The 23,473-nt window shown below is 44.8% G+C and overlaps 1 protein-coding gene across 1 annotated transcript in view; it reads left to right on the top strand.

Moving 5' to 3' along the window:
- Positions 1-2,327: 2,327 nt before the first annotated feature.
- The window catches only part of HAAO (3-hydroxyanthranilate 3,4-dioxygenase), a 73,666-nt gene continuing 52,520 nt past the window's right edge, over positions 2,328-23,473 (top strand). Inside the window, exons 1-2 of the mRNA XM_069768600.1 lie at positions 2,328-2,590; positions 10,839-10,917. Of these exons, the coding sequence (XP_069624701.1) occupies positions 2,499-2,590; positions 10,839-10,917 (171 nt within the window). The 5' untranslated portion in view covers positions 2,328-2,498. The remainder of the gene's footprint in view (positions 2,591-10,838; positions 10,918-23,473) is intronic.

Here is a 23,473-nt window from a genome sequence, read left to right as displayed (position 1 = left end):
GGGGTCAGCAATGCGCTCATTTCCGGCCGCCCGGCCGGAAGCGCCGGTTAAATGCCGCTGTCAGAGTTTGATAGCGGCATTTAACTAGTTAATAGCGGCGGGTGAATCGCGATTTCACCCGCCGCTATTGCGGGTACATGTCAGCTGTTCAAAACAGCTGACTTGTCCCGGCTTTGATGCGGGCTCACCGCCGGAGCCCTGCATCAAAGAGGGGGATCTGACCTCGGACGTACTATCCCGTCCGAGGTCAGAAAGGGGTTAAAGGGGACCTGTCACGTTGTACATGCAGTCTGGGAGAAGCTGAGCCGAATCATATACGGGTTTGTTGGAAAAAAAATTCAGCATAAGGCCTCTTTCACACGTCAGTGGCTCCGGTACGTGTAGTGACAGTTTTCTCATGTACCGGAGACACTGACACACGTAGACCTATTCAAATGAATGGGTCTTTGCACATGCCTGCGTGTTTTCACGGACCGTGTCTCCGTGTGCAAAACACGGAGACATGGCCATTTTTCTCCGGCAGCACGGTCCGCAAAGCATCCCGCACACGTGCACACGGAGAACAGTGTGCACTCTTCTCCGTGTGCAGGTACCACCGCAGGAGAAACAGCGCTACAGTTAAGCGCTGTCCCCTGCGTGTGGTGCTGAAGCCGGCATTCATCCCTTCTGTCCTGCTCAGCTGAAAACAGCGCTTGCAGGAGAGAAGGGATGAAAAATCAAGTTTTTTTTGGTTAAAAATAAAGTTTGGGATCACCTCCCGCCTCCCACCACTCCCCATCCCTCGTGCGCCCGCACGCTAGCAGAGAAATACTCACCCAGCTCCCGCGATGCCTCCTCTCAGCGTCGGCAGCTTGTCCTGCGTGAGCGGTCACGTGGTACCGCTCACTACAGTGATGATTATGTGGCTCCATCTCCCATAGGGGACAGCGTGCAGGGGACAGCACTGTCTCTCCTGCACGGTCCGTGTGGTCATCAGGCGGCACACGGCTGCCGCACATGTGCCACACTGATGTGCCACGTGAGCACACGGACATGGATAACTCCGGTACCGATTTCTCCGGTACCAGAATTTTCTGGACGTTTGAGACTGGCCTGAGGTGTGCTTTATTCATTGAAATGTGTAGAGTAGTCCAATGGGCGGTCCAAATAGTGATTGACAGCTATCTCTGCACAGTCAATCCCCCTGACAAAGGATTATCCGAAACGCGCGTCAGGGTGCGCTGTACTTGGAAAGTCGGGCATTAAAGGTATACATCCTCTTTGAATTTATGTACAGTCTTGGTGTGCACGTTGTGTATAGATATAGGAAATATATGTATATATATCATATTACCCTCACTTTGGTTATTTGCACCTTTTTGACTATACTGTCATTATCTGTTTGATTCTTTGTATCATTCATATATTTTTATATTGCACATGCACTTTCGCTTTTTTACACTACACTTAGTGAATATTGATTAATGTCCATTAGGCTGCCGTCACACTATCAGTATTTGGTCAGTATTTTACATCAGTATTTGTAAGCCAAAACCAGGAGTGGAAGAATCAGAGGAAAAGTATAATAGAAACATATGCACCACTTCTGTATTTATCACCCACTCCTGGTTTTGGCTGAGAAATACAGATGTAAAATACTGACCACATACTGCTAGTGTGACGGCAGCCTAACACATATATTGTTGCATTTTTATACATATATCTTTTGTGGGACTGATTATATGTATACACCATTGTCCCATTTTCAGATTGATTTTTGTCTACTACACACATATTAATTATTTTTTTTATATACAGTATATATATATATATATATATATATATATATTTATTTTTATTTTTATGTTTTTGTGAAACTGATTGTATGCACACACCATTGTCCTATTTTTCTGATGGTTGAAGAATATGTTATTAAATTTATATTTTATCTCCCTCTTTTTTGTCCGCTTTTGTGTTATTATTTCCATTTATATTTTGTAATACATATGTATTCTTACATTTTTGTGGTATTCATTACTTCCAAGTACGTGCACATTGTTTGTGCCATTGTCTGCCAATAATATATAATAAAGGCATATTTTATTGTACTTATTTCGTATATATTGTCTTATTATATATCTATATATACATTTTTTTGAACTCCTATATTGTGTTTTTTTTGTTTGTTTTTTTACAGTCAATCACTGAGTAGGACCGCCTACTTGATTTATACATACAAACAACAGGGGTTTCAATGAGTAAAATGCAAATTTTGCTGAAACTTTTCCCACAAAAATGTATATGTACTCTGATCAGCTCCTCCTGCCTGCAGATCAGATCCCATTCTCAGTATGACAGGTTCCCTTTAAATTTTCACCCGCTCTGCACAGCTTTACCTTTGCACTTTTCAACCTTTGCTTGGTAAACATTCAGTAGGTTTAGAATGCACAGTCTGCGTTTCTGCATCAAGGCTTTTATATTCGCCCATCAGCCATTTTCCTACATATGGCGAACCTCTGATGTCAGATAAGGAGATGCCACCGATTAATGTAAAGAGATGGATACAAGAGAACAAGGCGAATTTCTTACCTCCCGTGTGCAACAAACTTATGTAAGTGCAAAGTGTTTATCCCGGTTATTGCTTTCATATGGTGATTGTAAGTGCTGGTTTACCAGACTGACCACAGACAAATGGTTCTCATTTCAAAGATAATATCATAAATAGACAATCTGCAATTCACGTGCTTAAAGAGATAGGCTGCGTTCACACGTTGCTTTTTTTGCTGCGATTTTTTTTCCGCAGGCAAAACCTGCTCTCATGGCTGTAAAGAAGCTGATAACAAAATGCAGGTTTTTTGCCAAGTTTTTTACTGCGTTTTTGCTGTCTCTAATGCATGTCGATAAAGTTTAGTGCCCCACCCAAAAAAAGTACGATTTAACTTCCTTAGATATCTGCACCAAAAACGCAGCAAAAAAATGATTTTTGCTACGGTTTTGCATTTACCCATTGTTTCCTATGGGGAAAAAAAGTTGCAAATATGCAGAAAAAACGCTGAAAGAAAAGACATGTTGCAGTTTCACAAATCAGTCAGAAAAAAAACCAAACAATGTATGTGCAGGAGATTTCTGAAATCTCATAGAACTTTTCTGGTACTTTAAAGCGAAGCTTAAAATTTGAATAAAAAAGCGCAGCAAAAACGCAACATGTGATCATTTGATTTTTTATTTCATACATCAATAGTGCACATGAAAATAAGCAACTTTGTAATATATCTTATCAGAGAAATCTGCTTCTGTCTCTGACAAAATTGATCGGTCATTATGAAAATTCTCAATTGTTAGGTAACATCTGTATTCAGTTAAAGGTACCATCACATTTAGCGACGCGGCAGCGATCTAGACAACGATGCCGATCGCTGCAGCGTCGCTGTGTGGTCGCTGGAGAGCTGTCACACAGACAGCTCTCCAGCGACCGACGATGCAAAGTCCCCGGGTAACCAGGGTAAACATCGGGTTACTAAGCGCAGGGCCGCGCTTAGTAACCCGATGTTTACCCTGGTTACCATTGCTAATGTAAAAAAAACAAACACTACATACTTACATTCGGCTGGCCGTAAAGCACAGCGGTGACGTCACCGCTGTAATCTGCTTTACGGCTGGCCGGCGCTGACAGTGCAGGGAAGCAGAATGCCGAGGGACGCGACAGACACCGGAATGTAAGTATGTAGTGTTTGTTTTTTTACATTTACACTGGTAACCAGGGTAAACATCGGGTTACTAAGCGCGGCCCTGCGCTTAGTAACCCGATGTTTACCCTGGTTACCAGTGAAGACATCACTGAACCGGCGTCACACATGCCGATTCAGCGATGTCTGCGGGAGATCCAGCGACAAAATAAAGTTCTGGCCTTTCTGCTCCGACCAACGATGTCACAGCAGGATCCAGATCGCTGCTGTGTGTCAAACACAATGATATCGCTATCCAGGATGCTGCAACGTCACGGATGGCTAGCGATATCGTTGTGAAGTTGGTCAGTGTGAAGGTACCTTTAGACTTTCCCATCACTGAGATAGCAGATAAGAGCTGATACTTATGAGATTCTATCTAGCTAGGATGAAGAGGTGGATGAAAGAGATCTGACTCTAGGTCCTCCATCCTTCCGTCTACATAGAATTCTATCCATAGCAACAGTCATTTCCTTTCCTAGTAATGGGAAAGTCTTCACTGAATACAGATTTTACCCCCGAATTGAGAATTTTGATAATGGCTGATCAATTTTGGCAGAGAAAGAATCAGATTTCTCTAATACGATATATCACAAATTTGTTTATTTTCATGTGTACCGTTGATTTATGAAATAAAAATTAAAACAATGGTTACTCTTTAAGCATGAAATACCACTCCAAAGTGTCGGCTAATAGGTGTCTCCCTTCTGTGTAACTTGGTGTCTACTGCCTGTTGTCAAGTATAATCAGTCACTGGCAGCTGGGTCATCAAGACAGATGACAGGAAGAGGCAGCAGGTCTTTCTCTCTACAGGAAGTGGAACTTTGTTTCCAAAGGAAGTGATGGCAGGTAGAGATGAGCGAGGACTAAATTACTCGTTACTTGAACCGAGAAATTCCTAATGCGCTGATGCTCGTTTCGAGTATAATGGGAGTCAACAAGAAATCAGACTCTACACGGAGGTCTGCGGGGCAGTGAAAATATTGAAGTAGATTTCCTTTTATAATTCTTGATGCTGTCACACGGCCATCCAATCACAGTAGTGCCACTACCAAGCATGGCTATGGCATTACAGGCAATCCCTCCATGCTTATTGGCTGTATAACAGGCACCAAACAAGTGAGGATTCGCGTTTGAAATCATGTACCAGCTAATGCTCGCAGAGTGCCAAGCACTCATATACTCGAGTGACAGACGTCTGAGTATCACCGAGGATGTTTGCTCATCCCTGGACATAGCTCTTTGTCTCGATAAGAAGTGGGGATGGGTCTTTGTCTCTACAGGAAGTGAGGGAGGATCTTTGTCTCTACAGGAAGTGGAGGGGTCATTGTCTCTACAGGAAGTGGAGGGGTCTTTGTATATAAAGGAAATTGGGGTGGTTCTATGTCTCTGCAGGAAGGGGGGTGAATCTTTTTCTCTACAGAAAGTGCAGGAGGGTCTTTGCCTATACAGGAAGTAGAGGTGGATCTTTGTCACTGCAGAAAGTGAGGGTGGATCTTTGTTTCTCTGCATGGAGTGTAAATAGGTCTTTCTTTGTCTCTACCTGAAGTGGGGATGAGTCTTTGTCTCTAGAGGAAGTGGGGGCATGTCTTTATCTCTACAGGAAGTGTGTATTAATGGACCTTAAATAGGCCTAGGCCCATGATGCCATTGATCCAGGCCATACAACTTGCAAATCCTAACATGCAGCATAACAGGGAAATGGACCCAGGGAAATGAAGTGGAGTCCAAAATACCCGAGATAGGTACATCACTTTAAAAGGTCTCAAAATATTGGCTGACGTCTGTGTCTTCATCACCTTACCTAGTGGAGCCAATCACAATACACCCCTACTTTAAACTGATGAACAATAGTAAATGTAAGGGAAAGTAGCTGACCCACAATTCCATACACAACCCCAAAATAAGAGTGATTTTGTTTAGGGAAAAAGCTGAACTTTTCCTAGTATCACACAACCCCAATTAAAATGTACACTGCTCAAAAAAATAAAGGGAACACTTAAACAACAGAATCTAACTCCAAGTAAATCAAACTTCTGTGAAATCAAACTGTCCACTTAGGAAGCAGCACTGATTGATGATCAATTTCACAAGCTGTTGTGCAAATGGAATAGACAACAGATGGAAATTATTGGCAATTATCATGACACACTCAGTAAAGGAGTGGTTCTGCAGGTGGAGACCACAGACCACATCTCAGTGCCAATGCTTTCTGGCTGATGTTTTGGTCACTTTTGAATATTGGTTGTGCTTTCACACTCGTGGTAGCATGAGACGGACTCTACAACCCACACAAGTGGCTCAGGTAGTGCAGCTCATCCAGGATGGCACATCAATACAAACTGTGGCAAGAAGGTTTGCTGTGTCTGCCAGCGTAGTGTCCAGAGGCTGGAGGCGCTACCAGGAGACAGGCCAGTACATCAAGAGATGTGGAGGGGGCCGTAGGAGGGCAACAACCCAGCAGCAGGACCGCTACCTCAGCCCTTGTGCAAGGAGGAACAGGAGGAGCACTGCCAGAGCACTGTAAAATGACCTCCAGCAGGCCACAGATGTGCATGTGTCTGCACAAATGGTTAAAAACCGACTCCATGAGGATGGTCTGAGTGCCCAACATCCACAGATGTGGGTTGTGCTCACAGCTCAACACTGTGCAGGATGCTTGGCATTTGCTACAGAACACCAGGATTGGCAAATTCACCACTGGTGCCCTGTGATCGTCACAGATGAAAGCAGGTTCACACTGAGCACATGTGACAGACGTGAGTCTGGAGATGCCGTGGAGAGCGATCTGATGCCTGCAACATCATTCAGCATGACCGGTTTGGCAGCGGGTCAGTAATGGTGTGTGGTGGCATGTCTTTAGAGGGCTGCACAACCCTCGATGTGCTCGCCAGAGGTAGCCTGACTGCCATTAGGTGCCAAGAGGAGATCCTCAGACCCCTTGTGAGACCATATGCTGGTGCGGTTGGCCCTGGGTTTCTCCTAATGCAGGACAATGCCAGACCTCATGTGGCTGGAGTGTGTCAGCAGTTCCTGCAAGATGAAGGCATTGAAACTATGGACTGGCCTGCCCGTTCCCCGGACCTGAATCCGATTGAACACATCTGTAACATCATTTTGCACCATCCACAGTCACGTTGCACCACAGACTGTCCAGGAGTTGGCGGATGCTTTAGTCCAGGTCTGGGAGGAGAACCCTCAGGAGACCATCCGCCGCCTTATCGGGAGCATGTAGGGAGGTCATACAGGCACGTGGAGGCCACAAACACTACTGAGCATAATTTCCTTGTTCTGTGGCATTTCTGCTGAAGTTGGATCAGCCTGTAACTTCATTTTCCGCTTTGATTTTGAGCATCATTCCATCTCCAGACCTCCGTGGGATATGAGTTGTGATGTACGTTGATCATTTTTAGGCTTTATTGCTCTCAACACATTCCACTATGTAATGAATAAATATTTACAACTGGAATATTTCATTCAGTGATATCTAGGATGTGGGATTTTAGTGTTCCCTTTATTTTTTTTTGAGCAGTGTATATTTAAGGGGCAGCCAAGGCTTATGATACTGATGAAATTTCATTGGTCATCAAAACAATTGGTGGGGGATCCAACATCCTGGCAAGAGACTTGTATTGAAGTCTATGGCGAGTGAGCCGCGTGTGTGTTGCGACCATTGACAGAAAATCAAACACATACAGAAACATTTACATCACTGTGTTACCATTTCAGGTCGCATGTTGCAATGAGACACCATAGGAAATATTTAGATGCGCTGTGTCAATGCGACACTGCGATCTCAATGTCACCTTATGGCTCGATATTTGCAAATCTGAGTGGAAATATCAAGCTTCCCCTTCCATACACACTCTCATTAGACACTTCAATATAAACGATAGGGTCGAGGTCTGACCTTTATGGATAAAGTACATGTGTTGTTCTCTGAAAAAAAAAACAGGTTGGCTTTAGTCTAAAAAAAAAACAAAACCCAGTGGCCAGTGTGAAAATTGCAAGACTTGTCATTTTTATTTTTTAATATAGTTTGTGATATGAGAAAAAAAATTGCCAAATATTAAAAAGAAAACAAATTTCACATAAAAATCTAATTTAAACAATCTGATGGCACAATCCTGTTAGGATTAACTCAAATAATTCAGCTACATTATTACCACCTGATATATTCTTAATTTATTTTTTCAGTTTCAAACCACTGGGCGAAAACAAAACTTTATGCAATACTAGATGGTGGCCCGATTCTAACACATCGGGTATTCTAGAATATGCATGTCCACGTAGTATATTGCCCAGTCACGTAGGATATTGCCCAGCCACATAGTATATTGCCCAGCTACGTAGTATATTGCCCAGTCATGTAGTATATTGGCCAGCCACGTAGTATATTGCCCAGTCACATAGTATATTGCCCAGCCATGTAGTATATTGCCCAGCCACGTAGTATATTGTATATTGCCCAGCCACGTAGTATATTGCCCAGCCACGTAGTATATTGCCCAGCCATGTAGTATATTGTATATTGCCCAGCCACGTAGTATATTGCACAGCCACATAGTATATTGTATATTGCCCAGCCACGTAGTATATTGCCCAGTGATGTAGTATATTGACCAGCCACGTAGTATATTTCCCAGTTACATAGTATATTGCCAAGTGACGTAGTATACAGCACAGAGCCACGTAGTATATTGCACAGCGACGTAGTATACAGCACAGAGCCACGTAGTATATTGCCCAGCCACGTAGTATATTGCCCAGCTACGTAGTATATTGCCCAGTCATGTAGTATATTGCCCAGCCATGTAGTATATTGCCCAGTGACGTAGTATACAGCACAGAGCCACGTAGTATATTGCCCAGCCACGTAGTATATTGCCCAGTCACGTAGTATATTGCCCAGCCACGTAGTATATTGCCCAGTCATATAGTATATTGGCCAGCCATGTAGTATATTGCCCAGCCACGTAGTATATTGTATATTGCCCAGCCACGTAGTATATTGCCCAGCCACGTAGTATATTGCCCAGCCATGTAGTATATTGTATATTGCCCAGCCACGTAGTATATTGCCCAGCCACATAGTATATTGTATATTGCCCAGCCACGTAGTATATTGCCCAGTGATGTAGTATATTGCCCAGCCACGTAGTATATTTCCCCGTTACATAGTATATTGCCAAGTGATGTAGTATACAGCACAGAGCCACGTAGTATATTGCACAGCGACGTAGTATACAGCACAGAGCCACGTAGTATATTGCCCAGCCACGTAGTATATTGCCCAGCTACGTAGTATATTGCCCAGTCATGTAGTATATTGGCCAGCCATGTAGTATATTGCCCAGTGACGTAGTATACAGCACAGAGCCACGTAGTATATTGCCCAGCCACGTAGTATATTGCCCAGTCACGTAGTATATTGCCCAGCCACGTAGTATATTGCCCAGTCATATAGTATATTGGCCAGCCATGTAGTATATTGCCCAGTCACGTAGAATATTGCCCAGCCACGTAGTATATTGCCCAGTCACATAGTATATTGCCCAGCCATGTAGTATATTGCCCAGCCACATAGTATATTGCCCAGCCACGTAGTATATTGTATATTGCCCAACCACGTAGTATATTGCCCAGCCATGTAGTATATTGCCCAGCCACGTAGTATATTGTATATTGCCCAGCCACGTAGTATATTGCCCAGCCACGTAGTATATTGTATATTGCCCAGCCACGTAGTATATTGCCCAGTGATGTAGTATATTGCCCAGCCACGTAGTATATTTCCCAGTTACATAGTATATTGCCAAGTGACGTAGTATACAGCACAGAGCCACGTAGTATATTGCACAGCGACGTAGTATACAGCACAGAGCCATGTAGTATATTGCCCAGCCACGTAGTATATTGCCCAGTCACGTAGTATATTGCCCAGCCACGTAGTATATTGCCCAGCCACGTAGTATATTGCCCAGTGACGTAGTATATTGCCCAGCCACGTAGTATATTTCCCAGTTACATAGTATATTGCCCAGTGACGTAGTATACAACACAGAGCCACGTAGTATATTGCCCAGCCATGTAGTATATTGCCCAGCTACGTAGTATATTGCCCAGCCACGTATGTCACAGGTTAAAAAATAAAAAATAAACATACTCAGCTTCCGATGGCCCCTTGTAGTTCGGTCACATGACCGTGACTTCATGGCAGGTCCTTCTTGCGCAGGCATGCAGGACATGTGGTGACGTCACGGTCACATGACCGTGACATCATGGCAGGTCCTTCTTGCGCAGGCACGCAGGACCTGTGATGACGTCATGGTCACATGACCGTGACATCATGGCAGGTCCTTCTCCAATACCATCCTTGCCACCGGAACCTGCCGCTTGCATGGAGCGGTCACCGGAGCGTTGCGAAAGGTAAGTATATAATGATTTTTTATTTTTGTTATTATTTTTAACATTAGATGTTTTTACTATTGACGCTGCATAGGCAGCATCAATAGTGAAAACTTGGTCACACAGGGTTAATAGCGGCGGTAACGGAGTGAGTTACCCACGGCATAACGCGGTCCGTTACCGCTGGCATTAACCCTGTGTGAGCGGTGACTGCGGGGAGTATGGAGCGGGCACCGGGCACTGACTGCAGCGGAGTAGGGAGGGACTAATTGGACTGTGGCCATCGCTGATTGGTCGCGGCAGCCATGACAGGCAGCTGGCGAGACCAATCAGCGACTTGGATTCCATGACAGACAGAGGCCGCGACCAATGAATATCCGTGACAGACAGAAGGACAGACAGAAGGACAGACAGAAAGATGGAAGTGACCCTTAGACAATTATATAGTAGATATCTAAGTGTTGACTGGATACTTATTACTGTGCAAGGGAGACCGGACTGTTCTCCTCTCCATTACCTTGTGTGTACTTTATACCTAATGCGCCAATATATCCCATAATGTAATTACGGCATGAACACGATAGAAAGAAATACAACAGCAAAGGAAGTTATCTCTGTGGCCGAACTAACAATTAGCTTGCAGGAAAGCCAAGAGAATTACAAATTAGGATTTGCTTTCGGGGGTCATCGTTTTCAAATTGTAATATTTTATAATTGTTTTTACAGGCACAATAATCAGCTGACAGTAATGTTTGTAGGAGGTCCGAACCAGAGGAAAGATTATCACATCGAAGAGGGGGAAGAGGTAATGCAGTTCCATAGTGACCGGGACAAATATTTCAAATCTCACTTTATGCATCAATAATTCTGGAATGTTTTAACATATCCCAGTGATTCTGAGAATAGTTAATAAATAATATTTACCTCATGTCTACCTCCCATTGATGCCATTTGACAAATGTCCTTTTGTTTTGTTAGAAAGTTTAAAAATGTAGCAACAATTTTTCTTTTATTTTTCAAGTAAATACAAAAATTATTTTTTAAATTATTTTTAGGGACCTATTCAGTTTTGAAAGTACTTTGATGGACCCAAGGATTGGAAAACCCCCCCATAGGGATACCATTTTAAAAACAGCACCCCTCAACATATTCAAAACTGCTGTCTCGCAGTTTGTTAATTCTTCAAGTGCTTTTCAGGAATTAACGCAAAGTGTAATTACAGGAATGAAAAATTATATTTTTTACCACTAAAGTGTTGCTAACTGTACAGGTCACTATAGCTGACTGACTCTATCGTCATTACTTGACCCTGAATTGTCTTAGCAAACATTAGGACCACAGAATGCTGATCAGGTTAAAGAGGGAACCCCCATGCTCTGTTAACTATCTAGATGCAACTGTCACTATTGACAGCAGCATCTAGGGGGTTAAACAGCCATGGTCGAAACCAACACCATTCATGGCTGGTGCAACAGGGTGTCAGCTATTGTATACAGCTGAGAATCAGGGCCGGCACCAGGGTCCTTTCTGTCTGTTGCGACATGTACCGTACTGTACATCTGATGGATGTGCACACTACATATGCAGAGTTGGTGATGGGTGTGTTACACAGCTGGCAAACAAGTTTAATTAAGGTTGAGGCTACATGGCGACTTTGGCTGTGACACCTGTTGAGTTATAAAAGTTCACTAGGTGTCGGCGCAACATTGTAGTGTAATACAAGTGAACAGGAGAAGATGTACCAGATGGACAAAAACATGGTTAAATCCAAGAAAAAACTTTATTAGAAAATATTAAACTACATGATATTAGAATAACCAGGCACACCGACCAACGCGTTTCAGCCTAGAAAGCCTTATTCATGGTATTCAAACCATAAATAATTCTTTCTAAGCTGAAACGTGTTGGTCAGTATGCCGCTGGTTATTCTACCTTCATGTTTTTTAACCCCTTCAAGACCCAGCCTATTTTGACCTTAAAGACCTTGCCGTTTTTTGCAATTCTGACCAGTGTCCCTTTATGAGGTAATAACTCAGGAACGCTTCAACGGATCCTAGCGGTTCTGAGATTGTTTTTTCGTGACATATTGGGCTTCATGTTAGTGGTAAATTTAGGTCAATAAATTCTGCATTTATTTGTGATAAACACGGAAATTTGGCGAAAATTTTGAAAATTTCGCAATTTTCACATTTTGAATTTTTATTCTGTTAAACCAGAGAGATATGTGACACAAAATAGTTAATAAATAACATTTCCCACATGTTTACTTTACATCAGCACAATTTTGGAAACAAAATTTTTTTTTGTTAGGAAGTTATAAGGGTTAAAATTTGACCAGCGATTTGTCATTTTTACAACGAAATTTACAAAACCATTTTTTTTAGGGACCACCTCACATTTGAAGTCAGTTTGAGGGGTCTATATGGCTGAAAATACCCAAAAGTGACACCATTCTAAAAACTGCACCCCTCAAGGTACTCAAAACCACATTCAAGAAGTTTATTAACCCTTCAGGTGCTTCACAGCAGCAGAAGCAACATGGAAGGAAAAAATGAACATTTAACTTTTTAGTCACAAAAATTATCTTTTAGCAACAATTTTTTTATTTTCCCAATGGTAAAAGGAGAAACTGAACCACGAAAGTTGTTGTCCAATTTGTCCTGAGTACGCTGATACCTCATATGTGGGGGTAAACCACTGTTTGGGCGCACGGCAGGGCTTGGAAGGGAAGGAGCGCCATTTGACTTTTTGAATCAAAAATTGGCTCCACTCTTTAGCGGACACCATGTCACGTTTGGAGAGCCCCCGTGTGCCTAAAAATTGGAGCTCCCCCACAAGTGACCCCATTTTGGAAACTAGACGCCCCAAGGAACTTATCTAGATGCATAGTGAGCACTTTGAACCCCCAGGTGCTTCACAAATTGATCCGTAAAAATGAAAAAGTACTTTTTTTTCACAAAAAAATTCTTTTAGCCTCAATTTTTTCATTTTCACATGGGCAACAGGATAAAATGGATCCTAAAATGTGTTGGGCAATTTCTCCTGAGTACACCAATACCTCACATGTGGGGGTAAACCACTGTTTGGGCACATGGTAAGGCTCGGAAGGGAAGGAGCGCCATTTGACTTTTTGAATGAAAAATTATTTCCATCGTTAGCGGACACCATGTCGCGTTTGGATAGCTCCTGTGTGCCTAAACATTGGCGCTCCCCCACAAGTGACCCCATTTTGGAAACTAGACCCCCCAAGGAACTTATTTAGATGCCTAGTGAGCACTTTAAACCCTCAGGTGCTTCACAAATTGATCTGTAAAAATGAAAAAGTACTTTTTTTTCACAAAAAAATTATTTTCGCCTCAATTTTTTCATTTTCACATGGGCAGTAGGATAAAATGGATCATAAAATTTGTTGGGCAATTTCTCCCGAGTACGCCGATACCTCATATGTGGGGGTAAACCACTGTTTGGGCACACGGCAGGGCTCGGAAGGGAAGGCGCGCCATTTGACTTTTTGAATGGAAAATTAGCTCCAATTGTTAGCGGACACCATGTCGCGTTTGGAGAGCCCCCTGTGTGCCTAAACATTGGAGCTCCCCCACAAGTGACCCCATTTTGGAAACTAGACCCCCCAAGGAACTTATCTAGATGCATATTGAGCACTTTAAACCCCCAGGTGCTTCACAGAAGTTTATAACGCAGAGCCATGAAAATAAAAAATAATTTTTCTTTCCTCAAAAATGATTTTTTAGCCTGGAATTTCCTATTTTGCCAAGGATAATGGGAGAAATTGGACCCCAAATATTGTTGTCCAGTTTGTCCTGAGTACGCTGATACCCCATATGTGGGGGTAAACCACTGTTTGGGCGCACGGCAGGGCTCGGAAGGGATGGCACGCCATTTGGCTTTTTAAATGGAAAATTAGCTCCAATCATTAGCGGACACCATGTCACGTTTGGAGAGCCCCTGTGTGCTTAAACATTGGAGATCCCCCAGAAATGACACCATTTTGGAAACTAGACCCCCAAAGGAACTAATCTAGATGTGTGGTGAGGACTTTGAACCCCCAAGTGCTTCACAGAAGTTTATAACGCAGAGCCATGAAAATAAAAAAAAAAATTATTTTCTCAAAAATGATCTTTTAGCCTGCAATTTTTTATTTTCCCAAGGGTAACAGGAGAAATTTGACCCCAAAAGTTGTTGTCCAGTTTCTCCTGAGTACGCTGATACCCCATATGTGGGGGTAAATCACTGTTTGGGCACATGCCGGGGCTCGGAAGTGAAGTAGTGACGTTTTGAAATGCAGACTTTGATGGAATGCTCTGCGGGCGTCACGTTGCGTTTGCAGAGCCCCTGATGTGGCTTAACAGTAGAAACCCCCCACAAGTGACCCCATTTTGGAAACTAGACCCCCAAAGGAACTTATCTAGATGTGTGGTGAGCACTTTGAACCCCCAAGTGCTTCATAGAAGTTTATAATGCAGAGCCGTGAAAATAATAAATACGTTTTCTTTCCTCAAAAATAATTATTTAGCCCAGAATTTTTTAATTTTCCCAAGGGTAACAGGAGAAATTTGACCCCAAAAGTTGTTGTCCAGTTTCTCCTGAGTACGGTGATACCCCATATGTGGGGGTAAACTACTGTTTGGGCACATGCCGGGGCTTGGAATTGAAGTAGTGACGTTTTGAAATGCAGACTTTGATGGAATGCTCTGCGGGCGTCACGTTGCGTTTGCAGAGCCCCTGATGTGCCTAAACAGTAGAAACCCCCCACAAGTGACCCCATTTTGGAAACTAGACCCTGAAAGGAACTTATCTAGATGTGTGTTGAGCACTTTGAACCCCCAAGTGCTTCATAGAAGTTTATAATGCAGAGCCGTGAAAATAATAAATACGTTTTCTTTCCTCAAAAATAATTATTTAGCCCAGAATTTTTTATTTTCCCAAGGGTTACAGGAGAAATTGGACCCCAAAAGTTGTTGTCCAGTTTCTCCTGAGTACGCTGATACCCCATATGTGGGGGTAAACCACTGTTTGGGCACACGTCGGGGCTCAGAAGGGAAGTAGTGACTTTTGAAATGCAGACTTTGATGGAATGGTCTGCGGGTGTCACGTTGCGTTTGCAGAGCCCCTGGTGTGCCTAAACAGTAGAGACCCCCCACAAGTGACCCCATTTTAGAAACTAGACCCCCCAAGGAACTTATCTAGATATGTGGTGAGCACTTTGAACCCCCAAGTGCTTCACAGACGTTTACAACGCAGAGCCGTGAAAATAAAAAATCATTTTTCTTTCCTCAAAAATTATGTTTTAGCAAGCATTTTTTTAGATTCACAAGGGTAACAGGAGAAATTGGACCCCAGTAATTGTTGCGCAGTTTGTCCTGAGTATGCTGGTACCCCATATGTGGGGGTAAACCACTGTTTGGGCACACGTCAGGGCTCGGAAGTGAGGGAGCACCATTTGACTTTTTGAATATGAGATTGGCTGGAATCAATGGTGGCGCCATGTTGCGTTTGGAGACCCCTGATGTGCCTAAACAGTGGTAACCCCTCAATTCTAACTCCAACACTAACCCCAACACACCCCTAACCCTAATCCCAACTGTAGCCATAATCCTAATCACAACCCTAACCCCAACACACCCCTAACCACAACACTAACCCCAACACACCCCTAACCCTAACCACAACCCTAATTCCAACCCTAACCCTAAGGCTATGTGCCCACGTTGCGGATTCGTGTGAGATATTTCCGCACCATTTTTGAAAAATCTGCGGGTAAAAGGCACTGTGTTTTACCTGCGGATTTTCCGCGGATTTCCAGTGTTTTTTGTGCGGATTTCACCTGCGGATTCCTATTGAGGAACAGGTGTAAAACGCTGCGGAATCCGCACAAAGAATTGACATGCTGCGGAAAATACAACGCAGCGTTCCCGCGCGGTATTTTCCGCACCATGGGCACAGCGGATTTGGTTTTTCATATGTTTACATGGTACTGTAAACCTGATGGAACACTGCTGCGAATCCGCAGCCAAATCCGCACCGTGTGCACATAGCCTAATTCTAAAGGTATGTGCACACGCTGCGGATCCGCAGCAGTTTCCCATGAGTGTACAGTTCAATGTAAACCTATGGGAAACAAAAATCGCTGTACACATGCTGCGGAAAAACTGCACGGAAACGCAGCGGTTTACATTCCGCAGCATGTCACTTCTTTGTGCGGATTCCGCAGCGGTTTTACAACTGCTCCAATAGAAAATCGCAATTGTAAAACCGCAGTGAAATGCGCAGAAAAAAACGCGGTAAATCCGCCATAAATCCGCAGCGGTTTAGCACTGCGGATTTATCAAATCCGCAGCGGAAAAATCCGCAGAGGACCAGAATACGTGTGCACATTCCTAACCCTAACCCTAGCCCTAACCCTACCCCTAACCCTAACCCTACCCCTAACCCTACCCCTAACCCTACCCCTAACCCTAACCCTACCCCTACCCCTAGCCCTAACCTTAACCCTAACCCTACCCCTAACCCTAACCCTAACCCTATTCTAACATTAGTGGAAAAAAAAAATTCTTTATTTTTTTATTGTCCCTACCTATGGGGGTGACAAAGGGGGGGGGGGGTCATTTATTATTTTTTTTATTTTGATCACTGAGATAGATTATATCTCAGTGATCAAAATGCACTTTGGAACGAATCTGCCGGCCGGCAGATTCGGCGGGCGCACTGCGCATGCGCCCGCCATTTTGGAAGATGGCGGCGCCCGGGAGAAGACGGACGGGACCACGGCTGGATCGGTAAGTATGATAGGGTGGGGGGGGACCATGGGGGGGGGATCGGAGCACGGGGGGGGGAATCGGAGCGCGGGAGGGGTGGAACGGAGCGCGGGGGGCGTGGAACGGAGCACGGGGGGGCTGGAATGGAGCACGGGGGGGTGGAACGGAGCACGGGGGGGGGTGGATCGGAGTGCAGGGGGGGTGATTGGAGCACGGGGGGGTGATTGGAGCACGGGGGGAGCGGACACGAGCACGGGGGGGAGCGGAGCACTGGACGGAGGGGAGCCGGAGCAGTGTACCGTCCAGATCGGGGGGGTGGGGGGGCGATCGGAGGGGTGGGGTGGGGGCACACTAGTATTTCCAGCCATGGCCGATGATATTTCAGCATCGGCCATGGCTGGATTGTAATATTTCACCCGTTATAATGGGTGAAATATTACAAATCGCTCTGATTGGCAGTTTCACTTTCAACAGCCAATCAGAGCGATCGTAGCCACGCGGGGGTGAAGCCACCCCCCCTGGGCTAAACTACCACTCCCCCTGTCCCTGCAGATCGGGTGAAATGGGAGTTAACCCTTTCACCCGATCTGCAGGGACGCGATCTTTCCATGACGCCGCATAGGCGTCATGGGTCGGAATGGCACCGACTTTCATGACGCCTACGTGGCGTCAAAGGTCGGGAAGGGGTTAATATCTTCTAATAAAGTTTTTTCTAGGATTTTACCACGATTTTATCTCGCTGGAACATCTCCTCCTATTCACTTGTACTCCCACAGATATGAGTGCAGAGTAAGTACAGTGGCTTTTTGGCACAGTACTCCCACAAGCGGGACTGCAGAGCACACACAGAGGCTTTCTGGCACAGCACTCCCACAGGCGTGGGTGCAGAGTACACACAGCGGTATTTTGACATAGTACTCCCACTTATATGGGTGCAGAGTACAACAAGCGGCTTTCTTGCAGAGTGGGCAGTCTAATTCTGTCCCTCACTCCAGCTGCATTCTATCCCTACACTAATCAAAGCAGAGAGCCGGTGGCACTCATGATCCGGCATTTATACAGAGCGGGTCACATGGTGTGCCGGTCAATCACAGCCATGCTAATATGCTGCAGTCTTTCAACAAACTTTATGGCATCTGAACCTGAACAGCAAACCAAACATCCTGTTAAAAATCAATGTTTGGGGTTCGGTACCGGACACTGTACGGACCCCGAACTCTGCAGTTCAGGTTCGCTCATCCCTATGCAGCACGTATCGCAAAAAAAAGGTACCACCCTTGGAAGGCGAAGAGGAAAAATTGAAAGTGAAAAGGGGCAAACTGGAACTCTGTCACCCAAGGGCCCACAGACACCTGGAGCCAGCTTTGAGTACAGTAAGTGGAGGCCATATTTGAAGCTCCTGAGTCCCAATGCAAAATATGCAATTGATCCCCCTTATCTACCATGTATGACACTTGTTTATCATACATGTCGCTGTGACGGTGGCCAGGGCATGGCTCCGCTCCATTGGGGCGATAGGGACTTCTTTCTTAAGGGTTGATGCTGTGTGGCGGTCATTGTTGCTGTGGTTTTGTGCTGGTGGGGCGGCACGGTCTGAAGACACCAGGCCCAGGCCATCTGCCCTGCCTGTGCATTGCCGCTGTGACCGTGGTCGGCACGTTAGGGCGATAGGGACGCACTAAGAGGTTCATCGTGAAGTCGCAGTGGGCTTCATACAGTCTGATCAGTATGTTAAACTAAGAACCTCATGTTCAATTATATATAAATTTTTGCCTGGCGGCTCTAGATCAACGTATGATTTTTGGAGGTTCAGTTCATGCTCTTTTTTTGGTACATAATATATCTGTGACACTACACTTCACTCTTCACCCTGCTCCTTCTGGGCCAGGCTAGGACAGTTCTCCTTCTCTGGGGCGGTCCTCGAGAACCCTTCCCTTCTTCTTCTTTTGTACAGCTACAGTAACAACACAAACCCACAGTCTCACTCACCAGTGGCTCCATTTTTCCAGAAGCCTATTGTACCATCCTACTGGATCATTTTGAAACACGGTCATCTGTAAGCAACTGAAATAAACAGTGAACATAACATACAGTATGCAAAAATAATATGCATGGCATGTACATAAAAGTAATATCAGGGCAGTCCATTTGCTAAAAACAATTTTTCATTTCACCTTACTGATTCAGATGGCTATTGGCTAATAAACAGACTCTCTTCCTAATGGCCAGCCGTTCCCGTACCAATTATTGGCCATTCAAGTCTTATGACATTTATGGCCAGCCTCTTTGATGACTACACCTATGCGCTATGATCCCATGAGACATCGCATGATAGAGAAATGGGGCCCAATTTGAACTTTTGTATGGGACCGACATGTACTCCACTGGCTATGCTACACCAATGTTGGTAGCCACCAGAAGCAATTGTTCTCAACAAAACACCTTCTCATCCAACATTGGCCACTTCTTCCATATGCTCTGTCTACACCTTTACCAGCAGAGGACACATAGGGAACGCTATAGACCTTTCTTGTTTCAGTGGATTAGATTAAAGTTGAATGTTCTACAAGAGTTTATTGGTTTACCTGGAATGAAACTCCAGGCTATGCATTAGGTTAAAAGTTTTAATAGCTATCTGACTGTGAGAGGGTTAATATTAAAAATCTTGGTTCAGTTAAAATCGAGCTAAAATTGCAAAAGTGCACGGTCACCAAAAAACAATTTGTCTCAAAACAGAACGCGCTGAAGCAGAGATGATGAACATTGTCGCTGGCTGTTTATAATGAGCTAATTTAATGACACATTACTTGTATTTAGGTGAACGCCGCTTCCGAGAAAATTCATTAATTACCGAAATGCATCAAACTATCAAGTAATAAATATGAAATGGAAACCTTTGACTTATTTTGTCTGCTCTAGATAATTATTCATTCACATAGCAGCAGACACTATATTACATATTTCACAGACCAATATCCCAGCATGGGACATAATGAAAATGTACGGTGTTCCCCAAAGTCCCCAACATGGGGTTGACTATGACTATTGACTTATAGAACGTCTTCTGCATAAAAAAGAGACGGTAGTAGTTTTACAAAGGTGAATGTCTCCAACATCGTTTCAACTCTCGCCAAAAACACTTACGGTTTTTGTGTGTGCCCACAGTTATATCACAAGCTATTACTACCCATCAGTGCATCACTAAATACCAACCACAACGCCACATCATAGTCAGCTACAATTCCATCAAATCAGTGACCACACAAAAAAAAATTCTCCACCTTCTCCTTTCTGATAGTCCGTGAAAATCGGACCACGGATCAAATCTGGAAATGTCTCTGCGGATTTTCTGCCGACCATATAGACTATCACAGGTATGAGCCCTATTCGTGAAAACCACAGATAGCACTCATGCGTGAAAATCAGACTTCTGAATTATACTTTAGGCTAAGTTCACATGTCCAGTGATCAAAGGTGGGAAAAGGATCCAGTGAGCAAAAAAATGGATCCCTTTCAAATTGAATAAATACAGATGGCTATTTAATGAATCCGTTTATCCTTGACTTCAATGAAAAAAAAAAAACACCCCGATACAATCCATTTTTTTAGCGAGGCAAAAAATGCTGTCTCTCCACAAATTTTTTTATATTCCTAAGATAACTGATCGCGGCTGAATCCGTTTCAAAACGATGATTACTGGACATGTGAACTCGGCCTTAGGCTACGTTCACATTTGCGTTGTTGTGTGTTGCGTCGGCGATGCAACGCACAACGCATGCAAAACGCATGCAAAAACGCATGTTTTTGTGACGCATGCGTCCATTTTTGGCATGCTTTTGGACGCAAAAAAATGCAACTTGCTGCGTCCTCTGCGCCCTGACGCTTGTGCCAAAAATGACGAATGCGTCACAAAACGCCTGACAACGCATGTCCATGCGCCCCCATGTTAAATATAGGGGCGCATGACGCATGCGTCGCCGCGGCTGCGCACGACGCACCGATAACGTGAACGTAGCCGATGCAACAGGTTAACTTGGGCAGACTCAGATCACCAGTTTAAGCGCCAGTGGGCTTGCACTTTCTACATATATTTAGGCTTCAAAAATAAAAAACAACGAAGCATAGGGGAGATAATCAAAAGATGCCGTGTCCGACTTACGACTATTATACCAGGCTAATGCTAACACCTTCTTGTCAGATACAAGCTATACAAAATCAACCCCCAATAAGGTGGTAATCATAGCAAAACAATCAGAAATGAGTCACAGTAGGTCGGTGTGTTGGTGGAAAACCCAGACGCAAGTTTCTCCTCGCTTGATTATGGGAAAAAGTGGCTGAACCTGTATCCTGCTGATTCTTCTAATATCAGTGTTCCCCCACAGCCAGTGAGTGATGGTATTAATTTATATTAGTTTCTCCTATCAACTTAGTTACCTGCTTTATATGGTCTGGAATATCCAGAAAAAAATTCATAATTCCATGATCATCTGATCACCTATGTCAGATATGAGTCGCCCACCAGGGCAGCGGGGTACGCGGTACTAGGTCCAGTACTTAAAGGGGATGTCACGGTGGCTGCGACCCGGTGCGTAGCCCTGGGCGCCCAATTTAAGGGGAATGTCATTTAGGTCTTTTATGAATAAAGTTTATTGTTTGTGACGCCACCTGTGGTGTTCTGTGGTGTTCTGTCAGTGGGGACTAACTCTGCTTAAAGGGGTCCTCTGTGGTGATGGTATGCAGCAAGATGGTGACGCTTCCCACAGGTGAAGCAGGGTCCCCAGGGCTTCCCAGGTGTAGGGCACCGATGGCATGGTGGATGGTATGGCAAAGAACGAGGACACAGGTTTGCAGTCTTTACCTGGTTTACTGATGATAGCAGTCCTCAGTCCAGGGTACCAAGTGCAGGATAGCTGTGATTCGGCCGGCTTGGAGGCAATAGAGCAGGGGTCGGGAACCTATGGCTCGCGAGCCAGATATGGCTCTTTTGATGGCCGTATCTGGCTCGCAGACAGGGGGCCCGGGGCCGGCAAGTCAGACGCCCCTGGTCACCGCACTATGTCCGCCTCCTGCTCCCGCACACTTCCGTCACTTACTTCTATCTATAGATAAGCAGCAGTGCGCAGGCTCAGTGACGCTGCAGAGCGGCTCCTCCCATCCATAGCAGGGGGTGGCTCTCTGTATCCGCCGCCACGCCCCTGACATGCCCACTACACAAGCATCGCGTGCGGATGCTTTCTTCAGTTCCCATGTTTCCGGCGGTGCCCGGAAGCGGCAGCACCTGTTTCCATAGTGACCCGCGGCCGTCCTAGCCATGTCCTGTCATGCACTGCGGCTCCGACTCTGCCGCCTGTCCCCGGCCCTCAGGGGCCCCCGCAGGAGCCTTCATTATGTCCAGGGCCAGAACCCCGACCCCTAAACCAAGGAGTACTTCTACTACATCGACCACCAGGGACAGGTACGGGGGCACAGTGCAGCAGGAGCTCGGGCCCCTGGGGCCCATAGCTGTGATCGGCTGCAGCGTGATTTCTCCTCTTTATTTTACAGCCCGCACAGTGGTATGTATATACCGCACAGCCCGCACAGTGGTCTATCCATCCGGCTGTGCTGTATAGACCACTGTGCGGGCTGTGCTGGATAGACCACTGTGCGGGCTGTGCTGTATAGACCACTGTGCGGGCTGTGCTGGATATACCGCTGTGCGGCCTGTGCTGTATAGACCACTGTGCGGGCTGTGCTGTATAGACCACTGTGCACCCGACTAACCCGTGACGAAAAGAAGACAGCTCTTCTAGAGGTCTACTAAAGTTCTATAGCACAAGGACCAAAAGAAACCTGGAGTTGGCCCTGCTTGCAGACAAATCCACAAATTAAAGAAATAATGACTCAGAGCCTTCTTTTCACCCCACAGTACTGCCCTTTATTGAAGAAGATGGCTAAAAGAAAGAAGGATGAGGAGTATCGTACTTTTCAGCAGGAGTGGACAGACGAATTTGCCTTTGTGGAGAGAGCAGGTTCACCAGTTTGTCTTATATGCAATGATAAAATTGCATCCATGAAGCGGTCAAATATAAAGCGCCACTTTGACACACGCCATGCTTCATTTGCATCGAAATATCCTGCAGGGGACAGCAGGAAGAAAGCCTGTCAAGAGCTGCTGTGCAAAGTGCAAGCTAGTCAGCAGCAACTTCGAGTTTGGACCCAACAAGGTGACTTAAATTCGGCTAGCTTTGTTGGTGCTTTGGCAATTGTCAGAAACGGAAAACCATTCACAGATGGGGAGTATGCCAAAACATTTATGCTTGATGTTGCCAATGAACTTTTTGATGATTTTCCGGATAAAGCCAAGATTATCAAACGGATAAAAGACATGCCTCTGTCAGCAAGAACAGTTCATGACCGTGCCATCATGATGGCAAATCAGATTGAGGCATCCCAAGTGAAGGACATAAATACAGCTCTTTTCTTTTCTCTTGCTTTGGATGAATCAACTGACGTAAGCCATATATCTCAGTTCAGCATCATTGCAAGGTATGCTGTCGGTGACACGTTACATGAGGAAAGTCTTGCTGTTTTGCCTCTGAAAGGGAC

This window comes from Ranitomeya imitator, chromosome 5 (assembly GCF_032444005.1).
Source record: "Ranitomeya imitator isolate aRanImi1 chromosome 5, aRanImi1.pri, whole genome shotgun sequence".
NCBI lineage: Eukaryota > Metazoa > Chordata > Amphibia > Anura > Dendrobatidae > Ranitomeya > Ranitomeya imitator.
Note: the sequence above shows the minus strand (reverse complement) of the source record. Positions and strands in the feature narration are given on the sequence as shown.